Raw genomic sequence first — 20,761 nt, 5'->3', positions numbered from 1 at the left:
AAAGACCGGTGATGGATCAAACCCAGAACTTTTGACTGGGTGTGAGCGTTTGATTGGTTCAGATGCTCCGTCCATCACCACCCCCTTTTGTACCGCTTTGGCCGCCATAAGTGTGGCAGGGTATGCTCAGACGTGAGTCCCTTGCTCACTTTGCCACTGGATTCAAGCAAGCTGGGCTGAAGTCGGCTGTAATGCCAGAAACCGGTCCTCGGAAGCTTGTTTCCGGTCCAGGGAAGGCATGGCTAGGCAGTTCAGGCTGGACTGTTCCCATGAGGTACAGGGTCAGACTGATTTGCATATAGCCATGTCTGAACTGGGGTGGCAGAGTGGGCTAAAGAACGGTGATGGATCAAACCCAGATCTTTTGACTGGGTGTGAGTGTTTGATTGGTTCAGATGCTCCGTCCATCACCACCCCCTTTTGTACCGCTTTGGCCGCCATAAGTGTGGCAGGGTATGCTCAAACGTGAGTCCCTTACTCACTTTGCCAGTGGATTCAAGCAAGCCGGGCTGAAGACGGCTGTAATGCCAGAAACCGGTCCTCGGAAGCTTGTTTCCGGTCCAGGGAAGGCATGGCTAGGCAGTTCGGGCTGGACTGTTCCCATGAGGCACAGGGTCAGACTGATTTGCATATAGCCATGTCTGAACTGGGGTGGCAGAGTGGGCTAAAGAACGGTGATGGATCAAACCCAGATCTTTTGACTGGGTGTGAGTGTTTGATTGGTTCAGATGCTCCGTCCATCACCACCCCCTTTTGTACCGCTTTGGCCGCCATAAGTGTGGCAGGGTATGCTCAGACGTGAGTCCCTTGCTCACTTTGCCACTGGATTCAAGCAAGCCGGGCTGAAGACGGCTGTAATGCCAGAAACCGGTCCTCGGAAGCTTGTTTCCGGTCCAGGGAAGGCATGGCTAGGCAGTTCGGGCTGGACTGTTCCCATGAGGCACAGGGTCAGACTGATTTGCATATAGCCATGTCTGAACTGGGGTGGCAGAGTGGGCTAAAGAACGGTGATGGATCAAACCCAGATCTTTTGACTGGGTGTGAGTGTTTGATTGGTTCAGATGCTCCGTCCATCACCACCCCCTTTTGTACCGCTTTGGCCGCCATAAGTGTGGCAGGGTATGCTCAGACGTGAGTCCCTTGCTCACTTTGCCACTGGATTCAAGCAAGCCGGGCTGAAGACGGCTGTAATGCCAGAAATCGGTCCTCGGAAGCTTGTTTCCGGTCCAGGGAAGGCATGGCTAGGCAGTTCGGGCTGGACTGTTCCCATGAGGCACAGGGTCAGACTGATTTGCATATAGCCGTGTCTGAACTGGGGTGGCAGAGTGGGCTAAAGAACGGTGATGGATCAAACCCAGATCTTTTGACTGGGTGTGAGTGTTTGATTGGTTCAGATGCTCCGTCCATCACCACCCCCTTTTGTACCGCTCTACCCTTAAGCAGGCCTTAAACATATCCCACACCGTACTTATGGAGGCACTGCTGGTTATCTCTTCAAAGAAAATTGGGATACACCTGCTGATGTGCTCAAAATACTCCTCATTGGTGAGGAGTGCATGTTTGAAACTCCATGTGCTTACTGGCTTCCTCCCTATTCCCTGTAGCTCTAAAACAAGAGGATTATGGTCTGAAAGGAACCAGCGGTATTGCTCAATTTGACAACTTGTGGTTAATTTGTTGGACGCAAAAAAGTAATCAAGGCGGGCATGTGTATCATGTGGGGTGGAATAATATGTGTACCCATCCACCATCTGATTCTTTTTACACCACACATCGACCAAACTGTGATTTTTGCATATCCCTTTGAGGGTTTGATATACCTTAGGCTCCCTCCCAGAGTACGGTGCCTGTCCGCATATATCAAAGCTTCCATGGAGATTAAGATTAAAATACCCACACAAAATTAGAGGTGGGGGCGATATGTTACTTAGAAACTTGACCTAAATTGTGGGATCATCGAGTACACTGCCATAAACTGAGCACAGCGTGACTTATCCCCCACTGAAAGAATAACAGACTACTGCTACCCATCTCCCACTCGGATCGATCCCTATTTGTGAAAATTTTAACAGGCTTCCTCAGGCCAGGATCGCCACCCCGCAGTGCACACACCTTGTGAGGTACCGGCTACTAGTCTATAGCCAAGAGAATTAAGGGTATCATTCTGTGAGGCTTCAATATGTGTCTCCTGAAGGCAAACAATGTCCCCTCTCAGGAGTCTTAAACCTAAGGAAGTTTTGGCTCTTTTCTTAGGATCATTATGACCACATATAAATTAAGGGATGCCATACGGATCATTTGCCTGTCATTCATTGGCCACTTTTACCCTGCATCCTACACACCATCTCCTATCAATTGTGTTATAACCGTGAGTGCCCCTATTGACCACCACCCAGCCTCTGGACCTCTTTCCACTCTCTTCGATCATCTTGGTTACGAACCTCTTCCTCGACATGTTCCCCCTGACCATCCCCCTTTCCCCCCACACCCCACCCACCCCACACCACTGTGAAATGAGGCCTAGCCTGACTGACACCTTGTGACACAACAAACCCCACTCCCTGGGCTCCCCCCATCTCCCCCTTGAAGGCAATATGATCATATTCTCAATACTTTTCACTCACATTCCGTAATTCTCAGATTTTTACCCAACATTGATACACATGTTTTGACTTATCACCAACGAAATCAGACCTCGCCCTGTTGCTCTAATAGAAATTTTTAGGCCTGAATCTCAGAAAAAAAGGTACAGGTGTGACCCTTCCAAACTACCTTCAATTTTGCAGGACTTTGTAGGTACACTTCGGCACCTAATTTCTGGAGGGGGGCAAAATTCTGCTTATCCGCCATCTCTGCTCTACAGTTGCATGGGCGAAGTCTGCCTGTGCAAAGAAGGTGACTCCCTCAAATTCTCTTCTAGCATTAGGGCGAGCCAAATCAAAAATACTTTGTCTCTAAAGAAAATTTCCATAATAAATCAACATAGCCTTAGGGTATGTGTTCCTGTCTGCCTGCTGTTTTTTGGGAATAAGGGGGAATCGGTGCGCCCCCTGGATTTCCTTTTCTGAATCTCATCCCGTACGTTCTGGGAATGCACCCTTTAGAAGTTTAATAACATAACCTCTAGAGTCCCCTCCCTTTTGCCCTTCTAGGTTACCCAATAGCCTCAAATTGTTCCTTCGTTGCCTGTTCAAATAGTCCTCGACCTTCCACATCATCTCTGTGAGCTTGGGGTCAGGGAATGAGCTTGTTGTCTTTATCTCAGCGACCTCCTGGTCAAGAGTATCGGTTTGAGCCTCTAAATTGGAAATCCGGTTGGTGATTTCAGTACAGGTTTTACTTATTTTCCTGACCGCTCCTTGTATTTTCGTAGAGGCCTGCCGTGAACATCGGTTGTCTGACCAAATTTCTGCTTGCATCTGTTTATTCGTAGCCAGGATTAAAGAAGGTGGTGGTTCTTTAGCTGTTATAGTTCCAGCGGTGGTATCCTCCAAGTTCTGAGCCGGATTGTCCAAGAGTTGGACTGCAGAGTAATCCCAACGGAGCCTGGGGGTACGTTTCTTCGAGGACTCTTTCTGGGCCTTACCAGCCTTGCTTTTACCTGCTGGCTGTCTCCTGGAGGCTTTTTTTTTTACTTTTTGATCCCCTTGATCTTTTTTCCTTCCTGTAGAGATAACGGATCCACCCTGTGAACTGTTACTAGATAACATTGAAAACGACGACGTTGATAAACGTAGATCCGGCATTGAAGAAACCGAGTCCTCGTTTAAGGAGAAGAATTTCTTAATCCCTCGTGTCCAGTCAGGGGAGGCGATCATTCCAGGGACCCCGAGGGAGTCAAAGCCAGAAGAGATGGGATCAGCTTCAGTTGGTTGTGAGAGAGGAGTGATCAGCTGCCCCCTAAAATTGCCAGGGTCGTCCTCACTAATGTACTCAGAAATGTGCTCCTCACTGGGAATCCGATCGGCCTGCCCTTTCCCCCTGCATCCTCATTGGGGGTGACTGCACAACTCTCCTCTTTGCCTGTTTTTATTTTTCTGACAGCATCCGAATCATAGACGGTCTCGGGCAACAACACCTGCTCTTGAGTAGTGGCAGATGCAGAAACAGAAGCAAGCGCTGCGGGGAGAGGCGCAGGGTCCTGATTTTTCGCCGATCCAGGATGTTTCACAGGAAAAAGATCCAAAATCATAGGTTGATTTCCCCTGCCACCAGCAAATTCTCCCCGTGGGTGGTTCTCTTGCTTCAAATGTCATTAAAAACATCCCCTTTTTTTTTGTTTTTGGATCCTGCACCAATCTGCTTGAGGCTCCCATGGTGCATGCTGGACTTTATAGTCCCCGTAGGGATCGAGCCGGCAGCACCGGCTGCCAAACTTGTAAGTTTCTTGGCGGTCTTAGAGGATCTACCGGCCATGAGGAAAGCAAAGTTGGTCCGGACGGCAGTGATAATGGAGCACGCGGTCTCCAAGCAAGCACTTCAGGCTACACGCTGAGTCGTCGCGGGAGCCGCCACATGGCATCTCCTGACAGTGCCCCGCTTCGAGGCCAAGCAGCTGTGCTGGGTTACGGAGGTCCAGGCGATCTGAAACAGCAATAGACCCTTAAACATTACTTCGTCCACCTCCAGGCTCAAATTCCCGCCATTGTCTCACTCGGGAGACACCATACACCAGCCATCGGTAAGAAGAGGGGAGGGAGCCCACCGGTTAGCAGGCTGTTAGCCAGACGCCATCTTGCTCAGGCCCTGTATCATAATTCTACAGCAAGAGTTTGTATCTCAGGAAGCATGACAGGAGTAGTAACAATCATCTGGGGAGCGCAACAGGGGTGTACTTGCTCCCCACTCCTGTTCACGCTGTGTATCGACCCATTTTTAAGAATAATAGCGCAAAGCACTGCTATCCCATTAATAATCATGCATGGTCACGAACCAAAGATCTTGGCTTATGCAGATGACGTGGAAGTTGTCACACAACGCTCTGTAGGTGCTATTAAGGCAACAGATAAAGAAGCAGCTGCGTTTGGGGATATATCTGTTTTCTCGCTAAATAAGGATAAAACGCAGATTGTTATCAATGAGAAGATTACCTTGGTGGATGAAGGAGTAGTGGAAAAAGCTTTATATTTAGGTGTTTACATCTCTTCGAAAGTGGAATTGATTTTTAACATAAATTTAGATCCTTTGGCAGACAGAACTATGAAAGGGTTGGCAAGGTTAAACAATTTGCACCTTACCATGATGGGCCGTTGTAATCTGATAAAGATGATTTATTTTCCCAAAATGTTATATTTTTTTCGAGCAATCCCATTAGAATTCCCTAGTGAGTGTTTTAAACTTTTTGAAGCAATATTTACTCGATTTTTATGGGCCTACTCCAAGCCAAGAAGAGCGTTGAGGTATTTTTGCGCTCCCAAGAGAAAGGGGGGGGGGGGCTCCCCAATCAGACTGTATTATTGGGCTTCAGTATTGCAATATAGCCGGATTCTGTTAATGGAACCTCCACAAGAGGGTTCATCGGACATTACACCTTGCACATATGTATTATTGCTGGGGGGAGAGGCCTGGGGGTGTTTGATAAGACAAGTGGAGTATAGTTACTATAAAAAAGTTAGGTTCAAGTGCCTTTTGGGCACTGGAAAGGCTTGGATTGCAATAGAGAAACTCCTCGGTCTGGGGAGACTGAACTTTTCAACTCCAACTCTGAACAACCCAAATTTACCTGGAATCTTTAATGACGGTTAGATGCATGTATGGCATTTGGCTGGTATAGAGAAATTGGATACTTTGTTTTCTTAGGTAGGTCTTGTCTCGTCCGACGAGCTAAAGGCAAAATTCGGTATCAACTGTAGAGAGTTCTTTAAATACCTGCAAATAAGATTATCTTCAGAGGAAAGTGGGGGCCCAAGTGGCTTTGATAAGAATGTACTGGTGGATAGGTTAACAACAGAGAACTCAATCCGTATCGAGTCAATCTATCAGCTGCTGAATAGCAAAATGAAAGATGATCTTGACAAACAGTATGTAAAATGGCAGGGTAAGCTGATGATTACTGAAAATGAATTTTCTAAAGTTCTTAGCCTATCCAAACTGTGTTAATGTTGGCCAATTTGCAAGTGCAGTTTTTAAAAATTTGTTTTATGCTCTATTACATGCCTGAGAGAATTACTAAGTGGAGCTCAAGGCATGGTACTAAGTGTCCGTGTTGCTCTACGTTTGGTGCCGACATTATTCATAAGTTTGCAACATCTCCATCGCTGAATCAGCTTAAGAATGAAATACAAAAATGTTTTCTCACTAAATTAGATATTAATGTTGTACTGAGCCCAAAGGCAATTTTATTAGGGGTTGTTAGCGAGAGGTCACTTGGTTATATTTTGATTGCTGCTATGACAATTTTTAGACTGATAATTGCCACAGCATAGCTATATCCACAACCTCTGCAATTTCAACATTGGCTGGCCCATTTGCGAGCTATCTCCAGTTTGGAGAAAGCAATCTATCCCAATAAGGGAGTTAAAACAAAGAAAAAGGTCAGCTACTATGGACAACCTTATCTAGATTAGAAAACGGAGGGGGTTTGAGCATACAGGAGGGATCAACCAAGCGCCTTTTAGATATATATTTTGCACTTTAAATTACAGCCCGATGGTGATTTTTGAATATTAGCTGGATATAGTTTTAATTGTGACATTATAGTGCTGAAGGGAATAGTATGTTTAAAGGCGAAGCCTGGTTAATAGTTATTACCGCCAGTCCTGTCATTATATTTATTCCGCACTTTATACAAGGCTCAAAAGCTGAAAGCTTGGTTAATATGTATTACTGTTAGCCCTGTCATCATCTTTATTCCGCACGTTGCACTTTAAATAAAGGTCTGTTGTTTACATCTGTGTCGTATTATTGCTGACGTTACTCCATTTGCCTATCAAATGATATTTTTAAAGATGATTTGGTATGACTTAATGGTCTGTTTTTCCCTGACGCGGGGATGGGGGGACTAGTTGAGTGTTTGGGTTCTGTGAAAAAGGTTAAAAATGAATATTAAAGATTATTAGAAAAAAAAAACAAGCACCCCACATCCACTACACAGTGTTGGAATGGGTGACTACGATGTCAATGAATGTTATGAAATGTGTACGCCCAACAATGACAATATCAGTAAATGCACTGTGAACGTATGCCATAGTCTGTCCCTGGACAATAACGACAATGGCCATCAATGCAATATCAATCTATATCGTAACTTGTGCCCGCCCAGCTGCGCCAACATCAGCAATAATGATACCAATGTATGTAATAATCTACGCTCGTATGATACTATTATTGTTGACAATAAGATCAATGTCAATGTGCTTTCAGACCAAAGCAAACCTAACTTTTTTAATCCCAGTAAGAATGAGGTCAATGTCCATGATGACAACTGTGTGCGCAATGTTGATAATGATACTAGTGTCTGCCATATTATTCTTAGGAGTTCCAATGAACTCACATCATTGATGTTGGATTCACCCAAGGTGACCTCCCCATCAACCCTGAGCCAGAGATATGTGGTCAGGCAGATCCTGTGACCCATTCCCATGCTGAATAACAGGCCACAGGTGGGATTCCCCCATAAACTAAAGGCAAACATGCACCCATGTAAAACCCTGATTGATTCCACAGATTAAGAGTTGCATCACAAAAAAGTCTGAGGTAAATGGCCCTGATAAAACACATTAGGCCAAAGGCTTGCATTCCCCAGAAATACCACAAATCTAGATACCATATGTAGATGGGTACACTCAACCAATCACAACCTGACATGCACACCATATATAGTGATTACGCGCTTCTCATGCCGGACATCTGAACACATACACAAAGGCCCACATTAGCTCTCCTCGAGGTTGAGAGCCATCTGTGTCCTTATGATATGCACACAATTGATTGATTCACAACTAAGATGCTCTTTAGGAATGTAGAAATAATTTTCTTGCACCTCATGAACTATATAAATTGATGGTCAATACTTTGTACATTGAGAGATTTTGAGCAGACGCACTCTGCCCAAGCTCTCCCAGCCACAGCATTTATTTAAACCAACTTGTTCCTGGTTTGCCTAACGCCTCTAGTCTTTTCATTTATTTAAGGTAAATTCATAACAGAGCAACATTTTGGTGAGCCAGCCAGGAGAGATTGGTTCATTGAGCCTGACTGCTGTCAAAGGAAAGACCCCAACCCAAATGGATTCATCTGCACAAAACGATCGGTGAGCAGAAGCCATTAGTGATTAGAAGTTCTGCTGAATCTATGGGTCAGAGGTACATCCAGAAGAAACCGTCAGAGGGAAATAGACTACATTTGATCCTTAGTCCCAACCTGTGGTGTATGGCAAACAAGGGAAAGCTCAAAGAATGGTTTTGTTTTTCCCCTAGTCAGCATGCTAGAAGAAGGCAAAGGTTAGCCTGACCTTAAGTGTGGAACAGGGTTTAGTCCCCGGGTGCCAGCGGGGAAAAGCTTGGACCGCTGGGTTTAGTGGCAAGTTGAATCGCATAGGCTCTGGGTGTGATATAGAGCTGACATCTCAAACTTGATTTTTTGGTTACATAGGTTCTTAGGACTATCGAAAGAAGTGAGAGGTGCTCCCTTTTTTCTTCCTGCTTAGATTGTTAGGCATTAGGCAGTGATATGCACAGCCCCTGGGCGTGATATAGGGTGTCATTCGGATATTAGGGAAAATTTGGACTTGGGTGAATCAGGTGTAGGTTGTGTCAGGCCACAGAGGGCCCGTAGTTATCAGGTTTCAATTTGCTGAATTATCAAATACATTGCTCATGAATAAGTGATTACAAGATTGAGCAATAATTTCCAATCAGTAAGCATGCGGTTAATGTCAGACGAGTTTGGAGTTGATATTAGCTCTTCTGAGAACACTTACCTCACATTTGAGTGGAAATTGAGAGGATGACAAAAGGTTAACCTCCACCTTCCAATCCCTTAAATATGACGTACAGTTTCTTGAATTATTCTGTTATATCACCTAAGAGGATTCTGTTTCTGAGTGTAAACACATGCCCATAGGAGGTTTCTGTGGGATTCTGAAAGCATGCTTATGCTCTGTTTTCTTACCTTGTCTTGTCTTCAAAAGGCAAAGCATCAAATATCTTTTTATACCGAGAATACATGATTGCACATCTTTCATTCTCGTATTCATTTGAGAGGAAATAAATAGCCTGTAAAGATAAAACAACATGCTTGATTTACAAACCATAACACCTATGTAGTGTCACACCTTTACATGGAGGCAACAGCATCATGGAGACACTGGAAGACTCTAATAATCATTTTCTTTGCTGCTCCCAACAACAGGCTGTATGTCAGAAAATCATGTACAGAAAAATATTGTCTAATAAGTATTTGTTATATTGTACTGTCCCATTGAGTGTAGATTTTATATTATTAATTACAATGTGGTGATATTCTTGTATATTAATTCCAGCTTGTCTTTACCTATCCAAAGCTGTAATACTGTGCCTGGAATGGTATAAGGGTTTTGTCATTTTAGAGCTCCACGTGGATGGCACTTGTTAATCCTATGCTTAAAGACTTTGCTTTATAAATGGCAAAAGGCTTGGTCATGTTCTATCTCGGCGTGGATGGCACTGTGTTAATTCTGTGCTTAAAAATGTTGCTAGAAAACAGACAATTGAGGTGTGCAGATTTGGAGGGCTGATGTGTTGTGTACCCTATAAAGGTGCTGCACTCTACCTAAAACTTGGGAACTGTCCAGAGCTCCCTTGCTCTTTTTCTCATGTATATATATTTTTTTCACTAAAAAACTCAGTTAAAAGCCGAATTATGGTTTAGACTTAAATGCACACAACCACTGAAATTCACCATATATTGCATGCAATGCACACAACACATGCTCTAACACACACCACCCTCTGTGTGTTGCTCTTGGTAGTCAGTCTTTTTTCCTGCACCATTTTGAAATTAGATGTTTTGTGTTTTACCCTGTTTTTCTGCATGGTGGGCAGCATGAGTTATGCATGTAGACCAGAGCATAACTGCCAAATATCATTGTTTTTTTGTGCTTTTGGCCGAGAACCATAATTAGTTTTTTAACTGCATTTTTTTCAATGAATTTCATGTTCTTTTAATGACACACTTAATTTTCAACCAGGGTTGCATAGGCCTTTAGCCTTTGACCTGCCATGGGCAGCCATCCCACTCTGCACTGCCTTTACTACATGTAGGAGATGACACACAGTGTTGGGCTTTGGCCAGGCTCCACTTCTTTTTGGGGGATTTGTGTATCCCCATTTGGTGAGAAAAACCCAGGGCAAGCTTTGTGGCTGTGTATTTTGAATCCAGGGCAAGCTTCTCAGACCATGCTTAATTTTCTGGGAGTTCACTGTTCCAAATTCATGATCGTAAACCTACAAATGGTGCTTCATAGGATGGTGAAGCTTGCCCTGGGTTTGTGGTACTCAGACTCGAAGATAGATTGCCCTACATGTAGATCCTTTTGAGGATTCGTGGTACTCTGACATCCACAATGATGCTTGTGGTCCTCTGAACCAAGACTGGTGCTGCGGATCCCAGGCACCACTTTAGGTGTTGGTAACATGACACCTAAAAAGGATTGACATTGCAGACTGGTCCTCACCTGCATAGAGAAACATGGATCATTTTTTAAACAGCTGCTCTGTATTTCTTTTGAATGTGCTGCCCCAAGGGCGAGTTTGCAGCTGCCCTGAGGGCAGTGCATGCTTCATAATAGGGCTCACTTTCCCTGTTTGAAACCGCCATACCTGCTTAACCCCTTCCACACTCATGACGAGCTGGGCTCGTCATGCAGTAGCCTCCCAGCACGCTCATGACGAGCCCAGCTCGTCATGAATAATGGGTTTTTGCATATTCCAGCACAGGGCTGGAACTCATCGAGCATCGATGTGGTTAAAAGTGCACCGCGGCGCAAACAGGGAAAGTGCGCCAGAAAGGGACACAAGGAAAAAGACTCACGTCCATTGGAATTCCTTTATTTTCTTTGAATTTTCTGTTCATTGATCTGCAGTGAGATCAGAAATCCCTATAGTTAAAAACTTTAGGAAATACATGTGTGTTAACCATTTAAAACAGAATTGGCAACTGTTTAAAAAAGATTTTTAACTTAAAAACTACTGACTGAATTTAACCAAACCAACAAATGCATTCTTTCTAAATTAAAGCTCTGTTTAATGCCACATTTGGAGTCAAAGCTCTGATGTCAACCTCTCAGTAAACAGCTGAAGGCAATGAGCTGCAAGTGTTGGTCAACACAGAAAGATATGTGCCTTGGCTAGACAGAGGCAAGGCTTTGCAGCCAACGAGCCACCCACATTCAACATCTGTGGGCACTAGACCTTCCCAGTCTACAGTGGGTTGTGCACAGAACCTGAATGGAGGCCAGGAAATGCAGCAAAACTCTGGTGTGCACAGGCAAAGGCCATGTGCCACGGGTGTTGGCTGACAAAGGAGGGTACAGTGCAGGGCCTGACTGGAGGTCAAGCCCTGTGGACAATGCATCACTGTGTACAACTGGAAGCTGGGCACAGCTGGGTTAACAATACAAAGAGCATTGGGTGCAGGATCTGACCAGAAGTTGTCCACCTGCGTCAGATTGGACCCGGTGCACAGAACCTGACTGCAGGCCAGGCACAGCCTTTAGCCACGCGTAGCAGGGGTTGTCCTCCTGTGTCAGGTTGGACCAGTGGCTAAGCCAGGTTAGCTATCCATGGTGGATCGGGCCCTGAAGTCAATCTATACTACACACAGAGGATGGTTGTGCAAAGCAGGGGTTGGCTGCAAACTGAGGATAAACCCTTCACCCAACTCCTTGGCAAGACTATACCTCAACTCCTACTGTACACGGTGGAAGGCCACTCATAGTGGAAGGCCACTCATAGTGGGGGTTGGCTGTCTAAGGCAATTATGAGAAAGGAAACTTTACATGTGGTATATGAACAAAATGCTCCCAAAATTCAATACAAAAAATCAAACAGATAGTGGAGTTATAGTTAGCTTTAGTTTGAACACCTTAATGTATATTTAAAAACACACTAGAAAGTATTTTAAAAAGCAGAGTTAGAGTAGAAGCCTGCATACAACACTCTGTGGGTTGGGGCGCTAAGTGGCGCACATCCAAGATGGCTGCACACCTGAGTAGTAAAAGCTGATACCCTTAATCCCCATTCATGACCGGAAAAGTGACAGGTCCCCCCCCCCCCTCAGTGTGACCGGAAAAAGTGCGTGTCCGGAAAAGTAGCCATGCATGGCTGCATGTCCTTAAATGTGACAGGCCTCAAGCCCCTGGAAATACAAAGGGTTCAGCATGGGGTCCTCAAGGGGGGCGTGCAGGGGGGCGGTGCTTCTTTTGGAGTCCTCGGCGAACCACAGCCCTATGACGCGTGTATGACATATTTGTGGAGTAGAGGGTACGCCTTTTTGGGGGCTGTTTAGGATGCATATAAGGCCTCCTTAGGAGTATTGTACAGCAACCGGAATCCTGAATACGCCGCAGTTCCCACAGCAAGAAAAAAGAAAAAGGAATGAAGCGATACAACCCCGTCGTGAAAGGCCCTATGTGGGGTGGGTCCCAGACCACTATCAATAGATATTACAGCTGCTTGCCACCCCGGGTGGTGGATGAGAATGCTCAACAAGAATCATCTGGGATCAAGGCGGCGACGTTACTGGTTTTGACGCTGACCTGCGGCGGAGTATGGAAACCCCTCGCCCCAAGGCTTGCGACTGTTGTATATCCCCTATTAAGGGCGATAGCAGCGGGAGTGAAGACTCTTGTAATGACAGCGCGTCTGAGGGTTTCGAATTTGTGGAGTTGGAAAGCTTGGGAGATCCGGTAGTTCTGCCGGTCACCCCCATCTATGAAGACCTTGGTTTTCAGGAGGATGCAAATCCCGAGAAGGACGTCGTGCCGCCGTCGGGTACACCGGTCGAAGATGCTGGGTTTTCGGAGGACATTAGCGACTCTCAGGATTTCAGAGCGGCCGCCGAGGGATGCGCCTACGGCATAACCGCTGTAAAAAAAGCGGTAGAACATCCTAAAACACCCGTCTATGAAGACATGGATCTTCGTGAGCAGACGGCTGTTGAGAAGGTCGTCCTGCAACAACCCGGCACAAGCGCCGAAGATGATGGGGCTTCGCAGGACATTAGCGACTCTCAAGATTTCAGAGCGAGCGCAGAGAGCTGTGAAAATGCGGAGGTTAGTAAGAAAACTGTTATGCATCGTCTGGTACGTAGTGTTGTATTTTATTTCTCCAGCTAAACTAATGATCCGTCAATCTTTCTTCTTTTACCCCCTAGGGCGTAACCCCAAAAAGAACTAAGGTCGGGGAGTCTCCTACAAAAACGGACAGCGTGAATTTTTACTGTCTATGTTGTGCAAACCAGGCTGAAAGTTCCATAAGTCAAAGTGCAGATGTTCCTGAGAAGCGGATCGTTGTCTCTAAGAGAGACGTTGTTGTAAAAGAAGTTGTTGCAATAACTTACGATGATTTGAAGTCTGTTAAAGGTTTCGTAGTGGCAGTGGTGCAAACGTGTGTCAAACATGACTATTACGATCTTTGTTACGGCCATAAGGCGGATGATCCTCAGCAGGACGTGCACGATTGTCTGCTCGATGCATACAGAGACAGGGTAACCCGTTATATATGTAGTGCGCTAGACCCTCACCGTATGTATAAACTGCTAAGGGTAGTTTACGGGTTGTCAGATGAAAAGAAATATGTTCACCCTTCTATGGTTAAGATCATCACGGCGACACTCGAGGAAGCCCAACACGACCCCCATCCCGATTTAAAACTGCCGTGTATGCGGGCTGTGTGTACGGTTAAGGATAGAAAGATGATAGAAAGACTCATAGAAAGACGGGTGTGTAAGCTGTATAAAAAAATATAAGAATAAGGCCGCTGGCTCCTCGAAGACTATTTAAAAAAAATAATGTCACACCTAAAGGACCCTGATAGCGTGTTTTTAGAATGAATGAAGTAGTAGAATGTTACACCTCGAGGTGACTAGGGTGTAAGCAGTTCTTACACCGTTTACTGTGAAAATGTAAAATGCCTTCTGTTTATGATTTGTTAAGATTCACTATTTTTTTAATAAAATGTCCTTACGCAGAACAAGTGTCATTCATTGGCTGTGGTGTAGCTGTTGATATCATGCCGGGGGAGCGGTTAAGAAAACTTTATTACGATACTGGCGGGGTGGGCGGCTTGGGAAGCGCCGAAGCTCTGTATAGAAGGGCTGTAGCTGAAAACAAGCATGTAACAAGAGGCCAGGTCAAGACGTGGCTTTCAGGAGAAGAGGCGTATTCCCTCCATAAACCAGCCAGAAGACGTTTTAAGAGACGCCCAACAATCGTTAATGCACAATTAGATTATCAATGGCAGGCTGATATCATAAGCCTTCAAGATATAGCAAAACATAACAACGGCGCCCAGTATATATTAACAGTCATAGACGTATTGTCCAAGTACGCCTACGCAGAAGCGTTACACGATAAAAGTGGTACGAGTGTCACGGCCGCTTTTAAAGACATCTTCGCTAGGGGCCGAATTCCTCAAAAACTACAAACAGACGCCGGTAAAGAATTCTTAAACAAGACATTTCAGAAATTATTAAACCATCATGGTCTTCAACATTTTGTGACACACACGGAGGTAAAGGCGGCTGTTGTAGAACGGTTTAACAGAACTTTAAAGTCTAAGATGTGGAGGTACTTTACGGCCAGCAACACCTACAGATACGTGGATGTTCTTAAGGCTTTTTTAGATGTATATAATGCCAGTTATCATCGGACCATCAAAACAGCCCCCGCAGAGGTGACTCCTAGTAATGTTTTAACTGTATGGAGAACGGTGTACGGGCGCAATTTTGCTACAAAGGTCAAGAAGCCTATTTTTAAAAAAGGAGAGCACGTCAGGATTTCAAAATTGAAAGGCGTCTTCACGAAGGGCTACCAGCAGACATTTAGCGACAAGATATTTATAGTGGAAAGTGTGGAACTCAAAGAGGGCCTGTATATTTACAGGTTAAAGGACTACGCTGGGGAAGAGGTATCGGGTATCTTCTACAAGGAAGAGCTACAAGCGGTACCTGATGAGCCGAACCGTGTGTATAGGGTTGAAAAGGTTCTGAAAAGGCGGGGTCGAGGGGTTAACAGTCAGGCATATGTCAAATGGAGGGGCTGGCCTGAGAAATGTAACAGTTGGGTATTGGCCAGCTCTCTGAAGGACGTGTGAGCTAAGGCCCTGTTACAAGCAGCTGAGAAGATGGAGACGAAGCCCTTTTATATCACTTTGCCATCCAACTCTTCAAAGGGCATGTTCCCCGACAACCAGATTTCTAACTACATCGTGAAATTGGCAAAGCCGGTGGACCTGAAAGGGGATTGGGAGGTTGCCCTAACAGAAATACAATACCCTAGAACCTGGAATACCTTGACATCGAGCGAAGCAAAGTTTTTCATAAAGCGCGAGGACAATGTGAACATGCACTCCGGCATCCCATTTGGCTACTACCCATCAGTTGCAAGTGTTGTCGACGCCATCAACAAATCCATAGCCGCCCTCGAAGGATATGCGAATATTCAGCTAACGCTCGATCATGTCAGAAGGAAGGTGTTTCTTAAAGCCCCGACTCGAGGCACGTCGTTTAACTGCTCCGGTAAATTAAAAAGGATTTTAGGCACAGTGATGAATGCGGCTTCGAAGGGCCTGGCGGAACAGGATCAATCTTGTCCCGATATTAACGGAGGGTTCTATACGCTCTATGTATATAGCGATATAGTAGAGGCCCAGAGGATCGGCGATAGCTACTCGCCGCTGTTAAGATGGGTCAAGGTACAAGGTGAAAATAATGGGATGGTCAATATCCAGTTTCATAAACCTGACTACGTCGCAGTTTCTAAAAATCATTTTGACACTATTTCAATTATGATCTACGATGATCAATCTGAGCCGGTGGGGTTTAAATACGGGAAAGTTATTGTCAAGCTTCATTTAAGACCGAGACGCGACAGCGGCTATTAAGCAGGCACCATGGTGGTCGTGAAAACATACGGTGACCCTTCTATGTACCGGGACTATTACAGAAACCAAGCCGGCTATGGAGGGCCGCCGTACTTTCAAGGATCACCGGTTATGTACGGGGCTGGTTTAGGGGGATTCTTCAGGAGTCTGTTTAGAAGAGCGATGCCATTCCTGAGAAGAGGCTATGAAATTGCAAAACCGCATATTAAGACGGCAGCTACTAGCATTGCCGGGGATGTGGTCGGTTCTGTTACATCGGCAGTTGCAGAGCGTATGAACAAGCAGCCGCAAGAAGGATCGGGGCTGGTGTACGCCCCGCGTACGCGTGTTAAAAGGAAGCGTCGTGCTTCGAGCCGCAGGGGCCCACCGGCCCCCTATAAAAAAAGAAGGAACTCTTCAAAACGTCCTCAGAAAAGAAGAGCTCCAAGACGGAAGAGAGCTGTGAAGAAGAAGAGAGCCGCCTCTAAAGTGAATATTTTCTAAAAAGCCTCGTAAACTAAACCATGGCCTTTGTACATTGCGCATCTGGCGAGTGCGCCAAATCAGAGTTAGACCTGTTCACTCTGAAAACCAACGCAGACAAGCATCAAAAACAGCTTCCTCATGGAGGTATCGCCTTTAGCCGCATTGACGCCTCTGGCCCCTATAGAGTTTTATGTGTCGGGGTCCACGGATATGTATTTGGATCTCAACAACACGCTGCTACATCTTGTGTGTAAAATCACGAAAGCGGATGGGTCCGACATCGCAGCAGCCGCTAAAGTGGCGACGATCGCTTACCCCATAGCTACAATGTTTAATCAGGTGGACATCACCCTGGGTGATCGGCTCATCACGCAGAACGACAACATGTACGCCTACAGAGCATACCTCAAGAGTATTCTAAACTACAGCAGCGACGCCCTTGACACACAGCTTTCAACGGGTCTCTTCTACCGGGATTCACACGCCCAGTTTGAAGTCACGGCTCTGGACGGTGCCAATAAGGGTTTTGTAAAAAGGGCGGGGCTGGCAGCAGGCAGTCGCAACTTTGACCTGCTGGGACGCATACATTCAGACCTATTTTTCCAAGATAAACTGCTCATCAACGGAATCGATCTTAAGATCAAGCTCACCCGTAACAAGGACTCATTCTGCCTCATCAACGGGGATGCGGAACAGTACAAACTGGACATACTGTCAGCAAGTCTGTTTGTAAAGAGAGTGAAAGTATCTCCGAGCGTTAGGCTAGCGCACGCCGACGCTTTACAAATATCAAACGCCAAGTACGCTGTGGAAAGAGTAGCTCTGAAGGTATTCAGTATCGCAGCAGGTACCCGCTTAACACAGCAGCAGAACCTATTTCTTGGGCAACTACCCAAACTTATCATAATCGGTTTTGTGGACAATACAGCCTTTAGCGGTACCTATGCCTCAAACCCCTTCAACTTTAAACACTACGGCATCAACTACGCCGCGTTGGTCCACGAGGGCAATGTGATTCCCGCAAAACCCTACACTCCCAGTTTTGTAACCTCCAACTACGTCAGGGAATATCAGGGGCTGGTTTCGATAACAGGGAAGCACCAGAGGGACTGCGGCGTAGCCGTGTCACGCGAAGGCTATGGGGCTGGATACACGCTGTTCGCATTCGACCTGAACCCCGACCTGGAAGACGGCGATCACTACAACCTGGTCAAAAACGGAAATCTAAAAGCTGAAATACGATTCAGTAATCCTCTACCTACGAATGTGAACATGGTCGTATTCTCGGTATTCGACAGCATCATCCAGATCAACCACGCCTGACAGATTTTGTTTGACTATCTTTAAAACATTTGTGAAATGGACACTGTGCAGATCCAGGATGTCTTAAGCAGGCATAAACACGCTAGGAAATACTTTTTAGGTGTTTTCCCCAGCGACGGGTTACCTGCTGAAATAGGGGTAGAAAGACCCCGCACCTTGGTATTTAACACCGATCCGCATTACAAGGGTGGAACACACTGGGCGGCCGTGTTTATAGAGAATGAGCAGGTTATAGTGTTTGACAGTACAGCAGAGTTCCCAGAACCCCGTCTATATACACAACCCATATTTAAGTTTGTGAAAAAAGTTGCAGAGCGTGTGGTGTATAATAAGGTGCGGGTACAGGATACTACAGCCATGACATGCGGGGAACACTGTATTTATTTTATCAGTAAAATGTCAGAGGGTGTTTCTTTTAGAAATTTCTTAAATTTATATTCGCGGGACCTTGTTAACAACGATAGTATAGTTGTGAAATATGTAAAAGAAAACACAAGGGTATCGGTCAGACCTGCGAAAACCGAATATGTTGCTTGTCAAAATTGTAAGAGCTTATAACTTATGTTTTTAATGATGAACGTTTAAAAATAAAACAATATTTTTAAAAAATCAAGCCTTCAGTCTCTGTATTTTTATTGCTTATACATGCACCATAATTTAGAAACAAAAAGTTTTAAAAAATAGGAGCGGGAGACGGTATGAAAAGTTATAAAAGTGTTTATTACAAACAGGACTGTAGGTTGAACATTACAATGACAAACTCTGGCGAATAAACATATGAAGAGAAATCAGACACGCTTATACACTTAAACTGTACATTTTTATTTAAAAACCATTAAGTCTGAATCCAAGTAGGGGTTTTGGACAAATGTCTTTTTTTCCGTACAGACGGAACCATGGGGGTACTCCACGTGGGGGATAGCAGCAGCGGTGCGTCCGAGCCTTCAGGCGATGGAGGGAGGGGTGTCTTTAATTGTTCAAGCAGATGCCGGTGCTCGTTGTTACCCACGAGAGTGGAGGGGATGTTGAGTTCCGCAGCGGCTCGCAAAAACTGCTCCCAGCCGCGAGGTGCATTTTGAGGCGTCAGGATTTTGGGGTGTGTGAGCCCTTTGACTAGATCGTACATGTGTGACCCAGCCACCGGTTGTCCTTTGTAGAGAAATTCTCCTCGATCATTCCAGGATGTTAGGTCTTTAGAAGCTGATAGTTTACTCAGCAACATTTGCGCGGACCCTCTATGTCTTTGACTTATATTTTTTAGCAGGTCCCCCACAAAGGTATCAGGGGGTGGCGCCGGATCCGGTGGCGCTTGTAGGGGTTGAGGGGCATTCGTAGGGGCTGCTGCTTGTTCAGAGTCCGGGGTATATAGAGTCAGCTTGTTCTTTTCGGTATTCCACTGACTGTAGTAACTTAAAAAGTTTTTAAGGGTGTTGGTGTAAAGGTTAGCTTTGTCGTAGGGGTTTAGATCAGTACGGTTCAAAATGTCTTTCATTTCAGCATCCAGGCGTAGAGTCTCATTTCTGCGTATATCCCAGGCGTTGTCCGCGGAAGAACCCAGCTGGTCCATTTGCTTTTTAGGAACCAAATACATTTTTGCGGCGTGCTCCATCAGCGTGTCGGGAGGAGGCTTGTGATTACCGGTATAGCTATACGCAGCAAAGCGCCTATAAACCCCCCAGACTGTTTCACCAGCTTCTTCTTGGTAATGAGTGAGGCCCTTTTAATACTGAGCTTCTTGATAAGACCCCTCTTCTTCTTCAGAACCTGCAATTGACTCCTTGAGATAGGGACGTTACCTTTTAGGGTGTTTAGGGCTATTTCTGCAATGGCAGACACTAAGTCATCAGAAGCAGCGCACAGGATGGCCTTTCTGTGTTGGGGACCAGCTGTAACCAGCATTTTCAGGAGAGCTAAATTGCGTTGTAGACGGGCCGACATGGTCAACACCTTGTATTATAAGGTCCTGGTTGTAAATGTCTCTAAAAGTCATCAAACCTACTTTTTATAGGACCTGTTCTTGACCCTTGGCATGTAAACGACGGGTAGCTCGGGGGGAAAAATATCAGCCCTCAATCTATAGTCTTCTAGAGTTTCATTTTTTAAGTCGACCAATAGGTAACCGTGGGGTTTTGCTGTCGCGTCGTTAAATGCGTCCATGAAGAAGTGGGTGTTTCCGGGGTACATTTGTTTAGCTATGACGGTTATTTGTTGTTTGTCACGGGGGGTTTTAAATAAAACACGATACGAAGCGTTGAGAGCTATAGATCTGCTGTTCTTACCCTTGTAAAACAAGTTCTGCACAATATAACAGATACTTAGATTGCGATGATGTGAATATTGAGTAAAAGCTCTCTCTAACTCCGGATGATCGCCCCCTTCACGCATAAGGTCATCGACAATTATCATGTTAACCTTGGCCGGTGGCAGTAACTCATCATCGTTGAGATTATCCGGTATCCCTTCTATAAATCTGATTTGGGGGAAAGTGCGGGCCAGGGCTGTATAAAGCGGCTGCCAGCATGAATAAAGCCATACAATGTTATTAGGGGTCTGGGATAGAACAGATGCAGAGTTTTCTAAGAGCTTTTTTATAAAGTAGCTCTTACCGCAGTTTGAGGGCCCCGCTAACACGCAGGAGAATGGGTGTTGTAATCTGGTGTCCATGTTAGGGGCTGGTTTGTCTCTCTAATGGGATCTAATAGCCGTACGGCAGCGTTTTATAGCCGGGGGTCAGGACCCTTTTATCAAAAACAACGCGTAAGGTTTTATGTAAGGGTTGTGTTGTAATTTCCCACCTCTTTTTGGATCTGACTATGCACGGCTGTTTCACAACTATGGTTTTAGCATTTTCACAATCGGGTGCTGCCGCGTATTCGTGCACCAGATTCTTT

The 20,761-nt window shown here is 45.4% G+C and overlaps 1 protein-coding gene across 1 annotated transcript in view; it reads right to left on the bottom strand.

The window, feature by feature from the left end:
• Window positions 1–20,761, bottom strand: part of LOC144824185 (putative methyltransferase DDB_G0268948) — a 641,160-nt gene that overhangs the window by 230,541 nt on the left and 389,858 nt on the right. Inside the window, exon 5 of the mRNA XM_078683341.1 lies at window positions 9,112–9,215. Within this exon, the coding sequence (XP_078539467.1) occupies window positions 9,112–9,215 (104 nt within the window). The remainder of the gene's footprint in view (window positions 1–9,111; window positions 9,216–20,761) is intronic.

The sequence above is a fragment of the Lissotriton helveticus genome, chromosome 3_1 (genome assembly GCF_964261635.1).
Source record: "Lissotriton helveticus chromosome 3_1, aLisHel1.1, whole genome shotgun sequence".
Taxonomy (NCBI): Eukaryota; Metazoa; Chordata; class Amphibia; order Caudata; family Salamandridae; genus Lissotriton; species Lissotriton helveticus.
The sequence above is the reverse complement of the archived record's forward strand: the minus strand, read 5'-3'. Positions and strand labels throughout refer to the sequence as shown.